This window comes from Punica granatum, chromosome 8, assembly GCF_007655135.1.
Source record: "Punica granatum isolate Tunisia-2019 chromosome 8, ASM765513v2, whole genome shotgun sequence".
In the NCBI taxonomy this organism is placed as follows: Eukaryota; Viridiplantae; Streptophyta; class Magnoliopsida; order Myrtales; family Lythraceae; genus Punica; species Punica granatum.
The window spans coordinates 7,053,840-7,061,026 of record NC_045134.1 but is presented as its reverse complement, the minus strand read 5'-3'; the positions used below and the strand labels follow the sequence as shown (position 1 = coordinate 7,061,026).

The following is a 7,187-nucleotide window of genomic DNA, read 5'->3' as shown; positions in this document are numbered from 1 at the left end:
CTAATCGTTATTTAATGTATTTTTATAATTTAAAAATAAATTTCATTTCAAAATATGTTGGTATTCTTTACGAAAATTGAACTTTAGAACAATGAGAAATGAGACAGTTAATGTTGAGGCAAAACTGAATGGAAAAAGAATTAGGATTAAAGAAATAACAACAAAAGATAAGACCACAAATTTCTCTAATTAAAATTTAATAAAAGTATGTAAACAGAAAATATTCAGAGAGACTGGACAAAAACAAATCAAGAATTAGAAGGACTATAATATGAAAGCACTAAAATGTTTTAGCTCTTCTGCAAGTTTTAGCTGCCCATGGATGGCCTTATGGAAGCTCGGTTGATATCAATCCCATACGAGATTATAGTCAAGGGCTCAAGAATCCCATCGTGGAGTCGTACTATAGACCAAACTCCATTTTTTGACGCTAGACTTGCTATCGTAGTTGGGATGATCCTCATGAAGCAATCAATAAATTGTTAGTACCGTTTGTTGACACTTGTTCTTTTTAGTGGTTCGACTTCACAATTTTAATTGTCAATCTTATATTGTTAAATTGATATTTAGATTTTTATAGGATGCTTTTGACATGACTTTTCGATTTTAAACTCGACAATATACTCCTTACTTTTACCAAGGAAAGGGAATTTTCATCATTCAATGATGTAACTGACATTTAAAGAGGAATCTTTATGGCCTAGGAAAATCTAGGAAATGGCTTGCCATCTTGAAAGTTTGCTCATATATAGGGCCCCAGAGCTTTTTTGGAAAGAATGAGAAGTCCTTCTTTCTAGCAGAAAGAGTTGTATTTTTCCAGCAAAAAAAAAGAGTAGTATTTTTTTTTTAAGCGTGTCACGACTGTCTAGTTCCAGTGCAAGTATAAACTTATCTATTACTATGAAATGCACATGAAGTATAATTTGTCAATTACATTATATTTCGTAATTGCTCTTCAAGAGATTGAGACATATTGAATTGGATTGAGACGAGATAACAGTTAAATAACACATGTTGATAAACCGGATGGGGACATCGCGATGGAAGGATGCAAACAACCGTGCCCGAACAAGATCTGCCCCTGCACGTCAGCCGACCTTTTCCTCTCCCTTGTTTATTAGCATTGAGAAAGACAGTAGCAATAAAATCTGATCAAAAGAAAAAAAGATATTTAATTTATTTTAAGTGATTTGACACTTAATTTGCTTAAATAAAATTTTTAATTATTCAAAAATTCATGTTTAAAATGTTTTATTCCTTAATGATTCACCCGGCTCGAATTGGATTGTTGCGGTCTTTAGACTTCTGATTGTACTCCATAAAAAATGAAAAAGGAAAGAAAGGAGAAACAAAAAAAAAAAGTAAAAGGAAAAAAGAAAACTGTTGTGTCCTATTCCTATAATTGTTGTGTCCTATTATTAGAACGACAAAACAATCGTTTTCCTCTTTATTAATGTGAAAACAAGAATTGACCAAACCAACCCCCTCTAATGCGGAAATAGTGGAGAGCGAGAGAGGAGCCTTTCTTCTTCTCCTTTGTATCCGCCTTTCAGAGTTCAGAGTTCAAACGACGTGACCCCTCCTCCTTTCCATCGTTCTCCTTACTCCCTTCTCCTTTTTGCTTTTCTGCCAAACCACTCACCCTCGTTCATTTTCTCACTCTTTTATCTGAAAAAAAATTTGGGATTTTACCTTCCCCATTCGCCCCCACAGCCACCCTCCTTCTTCCACCCGCATTCTCGAAGCTTGCAGCAGATATCCATCACCTGCCCTTCATTCCATACTCCCCCTGCAGCCGATTTCTTCGCTAAAGGCCTTAGCTTGGTGAGTTGGGTCACAGGATTCGAGCTGTTCTTAGGTTCTTGTTGTCGGGTTGAAGTGTGTATGGCCCTATTTGGAGCGAAATTGCGGTTCTTGAGATCGTTCTCGCCAGTTCTGTTGAACCTCCTGTTTGCTCTCTTTTTCGTCTCTGCTGAGAGGGGCTTGAAGCATGAGAGAGGGAGCTCGGGGTCTGATGGATCAGAGGGGCCCTTCTCCAATTATCTCCTCAAGGCTGCAAATTTCTTGTGGCAGTCTGATCAGACGGGTTATCAGCATGTTTGGCCGGTAATCACATGGTTCCACTGCTTTCACTTTTTTTTCAGGGTTTTTGTTGCTTGTTGATTTGATACATGGGCCGGTTGAGGTTATATGTTGGTAAAAAAATTTGAGCATGGTTTGTCATGAATTTGTGTACTTTCTGTCACCCATTAGGAAATTCTTGCACTCATTTCTTTTCTCTAGTAATTTAGGTAACCTCAGCTTAGAAGTTTTCATTTTTGTTTTCTTTTAGTATATGGTGGTTGATTGAATAGATATCTGGCGAGCGTGACATGCTAGTAAAAAACTTACCATTACTTTTTAATGGGCTTAATAACAAATAAAAGCACAAAACTTCCACATTTTAATAATTCTAGCACGAACTTTTATCCGGGGATGGTGGCATCGATTCCGCCCACCACCCCCGATTGGGGTCGCCGGTGCCCTCCTCCCGATTGGGGGCCTCGATTCTGTCCGAATTAACGAAAAATTTTACGCGGTGCTAGAATTGTTATCAAATTGAAAGTTTGTGCATTTTTAGGTTAAGGAAAAAAGTTCGTGCTAGAATTATTAAAATTAAAGAGTTTGTGCCTTTTTTTTTTTGTTATTAAGCCTTTCTGATAATACCGTTTAGGTGGTAATGGGGGGAGTAAGTTACTTGTTTCTGCATTTTGTTGTTTGGTAGCGTTATGTATGTGGGATCCAAAGTTTTGAACTCGTCCTCAATGTCTGAAGGATTAGCTGAAATTATTAATATGATAATGGGTCTGTTTCTTGTTTTTATTTTTTATTTTTTGATAACCGGCTCAGTTTTTTGTTTCTGGCATCTCATTGCTCTGTTCTGCTCTTTATTCGTTTTTTAAATAAATTCAGTCTGCTATACATTGAAAGAGATTAGAACTATTAAATATAGGATGTCATATTTATATTTTTTAATTCTTCTCCACAGGAAATGAAATTTGGATGGCAAATTGTTGTTGGCACCACAGTTGGGTTCTTCGGGGCTGCATTCGGGAGTGTAGGTGGTGTTGGTGGTGGGGGAATTTTTGTCCCAATGCTTAGCCTAATCATTGGATTCGACGCAAAGTCAGCGACAGCTATATCAAAATGTTTGTCACCGGCCCATAAAATTTTGAGACTTCTTCATTGAATATCTGAGAAACAGAATACCTTACTGCTTTTATCAAATGGAACATGAGAACCGATGCTTCATTACTTATTACCTGTAGTTTAGTCCTATGTGGAACCTTCTATAATAGGTAGTACATGAGTCAAGGGAGTAAAGAGGAAGTCTCAATCCTTACCTGTAAGGCTAAGTTTGTCGGTGCCTCTGAGTTACCGTTACCGTGAAGAATGTGTTTTTGAGAAGTAAACCTCGATTTTTTAAGCGATCAACACAGCACTGCTTAACCAAGATTTACCCCATAGGATAGGAGACTGGTTTGCTCCCTTATCAGGAGAGCCCATTTGGACAAGTTCAATCACCCGTTGGAAATAGCCTTTTTCAAATCACTGAATTCCAGTTTAGATAGAGTGGATTTACCTAAATGGCGTAGGTAAAACAAAATGACATAAGAAGGGAATGGAATGACACAAAAATTGTAATAACTCTAGTTTGTTTCCTCTCCCCTGCCCCTTCTGGGCCATGCAATTTTGTTTCCGCTCAACCTAAATCACTTACACTGGACGCCACTCTACTGTTAACGTCCTTAATTATGTTCTGCTTGTGTTCAGGCATGATCATGGGGGCTGCTGGGTCGACCGTTTACTATAACCTCAAGTTAAGGCATCCCACCTTGGAAATGCCCATCATTGACTATGACTTGGCACTTCTCATTCAACCGATGTTAATGCTCGGAATCAGCATTGGAGTTGCCTTTAATGTGATTTTTGCAGATTGGATGGTCACGGTTTTGCTAATTGTTCTCTTTATTGGTAATAAATGTTGAAATTGCGTCTATTGATGATATTCAATTATGTTAGTAAATAAATGATGATAGAGAATAATTTGGCTGTGATATTATTGCTTTTTTGCAGGAACATCGACTAAGGCATTCATCAAGGGGGTGGAAACGTGGAAGAAAGAGACCATAATGAAAAGGGTACATTTTCTTGGGTACAGAAGATGAATCTCCTTAGTTGAATTCTCAATTCATCATCAAGAGTAATTTAGAATATGTGCTATTTAACTGACCTTTTCTCGGATCCAAAATACCAAATATAATGTATCAATGGTTGCAAAGTCTTTTTGAACTTGTTATTATTGAAATGCTTTCATCTTTAGATGCCAAAATAAGTGTTCTCCTATATTTGAGACTGGGACATAGAAAGTAACTCTTCGTGCTGGGATGCTACATTCTTGAACTATTGCAATATAAGGTAACGTAGTTAAGATGAGGAGATCTTGTCAAGTTCATCGTCTCTCGTTCAGCAAATTAAAATTGTTCTTGCTTGACAAAGATTGTGATAGGAATTCACAGTGCTGCTTATTGCATGAGTTTATCAAGAAAATTTTGGTTGTCACTTACTGAGGGGATGTCATTTTCAGGAGGCTGTGAGGCTTTTAGAGGCTACCGGTTAGTTTGAATTCTGCTCATTTTTTTGTAAAACGAGGTTCATTTACTTAGAATCTCTTTCTCTCACATCAGGCATTCATCATTTGACAGGCAATGAGAGCACAAACGTTGAGTACAGGCCCCTCCCAAGCGGTCCAGGAAATCCCACAAAGAAAACTGAGGTGACTTTCTGTTTTCAACCAGTTTTCAGAAATTTCTCGTTTCCCTCCTCCAACCTGTTTTTATTATGTGCGTCCATTACGTGGCACACATATACTGTTCCTATCTTTTTTTGCTTCTGTGATTTTCTCCTGATTTAAATATAAAAATGAGGAAATCCAATTGTTCCTTAATGAAAATTTGTTTTTCATCGTTCTGTTAAGAGAAGTGGCTTCTATAAAATTTTCAATTCTCAAGCTTCAAGAGAGTGCAAAACTTGAATAAGGACTAGGCATCAAAAAATGGAAAAAGAAATCCCAAACCTCTCCACAGTTATAGAGTGAATATTGTACGATTGACACAGGTTCCTTGTTGCAGGTGTCCATTATCGAGAATGTTTACTGGATGGAGCTGGGACTCCTCGTGTTTGTCTGGGTTGCATTTCTTGGGCTTCAGATAGCAAAGGTTTTCCTACTGTTCCCAAACTTCTTGCTTTTCTGCAAATTTCCTAGGATATCATTAACACATTTGTTCATAGTAATCTAACCCAGAGGCTTTGCCAACAACTGAAATCTCCTCGTTTGGTGACAGAATCAGACAAGTACCTGCTCGGTGGGATATTGGGTGCTCAATTTGTTGCAGGTATTTATAAATTCTCAAAAGATCTTTTCATTTTGTTAAATTCATCTGTCGGAAGAAAGGCTCAGCTGTGTATCTTTCATTAATCATATCAATACTTATTGCAAGTTTGGTACTAATAAATTTCTCTGTCATTTGCCCTGAAGCATTTTCTTTTTCGCCCTCTTTTTTTTTTTTTGGGTGTATTCTTTTTCGCCCTTTAATTCTGTTGCAGATACCAGTTTCTGTTTCAGTTTCTCTTTACGAAGCAATCAGCCTGTACAAGGGCAGGAGAGTGATTTCATCGAAAGGTGAACAAACCACTGATTTTCGGGCCCACCAACTTGTGCTTTACTGTGCCTGTGGTGTTCTTGCTGGAATAGTTGGTGGACTTCTGGGGCTTGGTGGCGGTTTTATAATGGGGCCTCTGTTTCTTGAGCTCGGGGTTCCCCCTCAGGTTAGTTTTCTTCATCTCTTAGAAAAAGTTAGGTCGTGAATAACCCGCGAATTTTGTCAACTTCGAGTTGAAAGTCGTCATGCTGAGTCAGGCAAGGGTTACTCTCAGTGACTTCATGTCGAGTTCGGGTGTCGTTATCTTGTCTTGAGCTTACTTCATAAGAAGAAAGTACAGTACAGGAATGGGTAATCCAAAACTCAGGAAAATGGAAATAGAAGCTACAGCTGCCTGCCGTTGTTCTTAGCCCATAGTGCGAATGTTACGTGACATCTTTGTTTTATGTTTGCTTTGCTGCACAGGTCTCTAGTGCCACTGCAACCTTTGCAATGACCTTCTCTTCATCCATGTCTGTCGTGGAATACTATCTTCTGAAACGATTTCCCGTTCCATACGGTATACGATGTTTCTAGGAACTTCTCAGTCACTTCTTATGTCATGCTTGGTACCGAGGAATGGAAAAATCCAGGGCATTTTGCAACTTTTTCCCTTTTCCGTTCTTTTATACCAAACATTCCCCTGTTGTTTATGCATTTTACTGTTAAATCCAAATACATAGAACTCAGTAACCTATTAGTGTTTATGTTCATTTTGTTTTTGGCAGCTATGTACTTTGTCGTTGTGGCTACTATTGCTGCTTTGGTCGGGCAACACATTGTGAGGAGGCTTATTATTCTGTTCGGAAGGGCATCTCTCATCATCTTCATCTTAGCCTTCACGATCTTTGTCAGTGCAATCTCTCTAGGTGAGGCTAATTGGATCTCTTTTTTCTCTCCCTTTCCGTATTAATATACTTGCCCAACATTCTTCGTGGTGAAAATTCTGTGATCTGTGAAAAAATTGAGTCTTAAAGCCTTTGACAAAGGAAAATAGAAAATACAGCTTTGATAGCATTTCGTTTCACCTGCAACTGCGACTCATCTAAAAGATTCACGGCTTCGGAAAATTATTTGATCTTGAAATGATTGGAGATTATGCGTAGAGTAGATGACCCTCTGTCAAACTTTGGGATGACAGGTGGAGTTGGGATATCGAACATGATCGGGAAGATAGAGCAGCACGAGTACATGGGATTCGAGAACCTTTGCAAGTACGACGGATGATGATGGCCTCTCTCTGCATCACACTTCCATTCTCAGTATTTCTGTAACTATTGTAACACTTTCCGAGAATTTTTGGGCCTGATCGGGGAAAAATATGTTATAGCTCTTTGTTGATCACTTGTTTAATGTATGACCTCCAGCATTTGTATTATTTACAATTAGGAGAGAGTGCCGAAGAAAGAAACTGCTCTTAAACTTTCTTCAAAAGCTTCAACTGCA

The 7,187-nt window shown here is 38.3% G+C and overlaps 1 protein-coding gene across 1 annotated transcript; it reads left to right on the top strand.

The window, feature by feature from the left end:
• The first annotated feature begins 1,519 nt into the window (after window positions 1-1,519).
• LOC116187949 (sulfite exporter TauE/SafE family protein 3-like) lies at window positions 1,520-7,182 on the top strand. The gene is made up of 12 exons (XM_031517002.1): window positions 1,520-2,106; window positions 3,029-3,188; window positions 3,814-4,014; window positions 4,117-4,181; window positions 4,628-4,655; window positions 4,746-4,816; window positions 5,172-5,258; window positions 5,385-5,435; window positions 5,647-5,868; window positions 6,168-6,261; window positions 6,470-6,610; window positions 6,883-7,182. The coding sequence occupies exons 1-12, from the start codon at window positions 1,885-1,887 to the stop codon at window positions 6,966-6,968; spliced, it is 1,428 nt and encodes a 475-aa protein (XP_031372862.1). The 5' UTR covers window positions 1,520-1,884; the 3' UTR covers window positions 6,969-7,182.
• The last annotated feature ends 5 nt before the right edge of the window (window positions 7,183-7,187 follow it).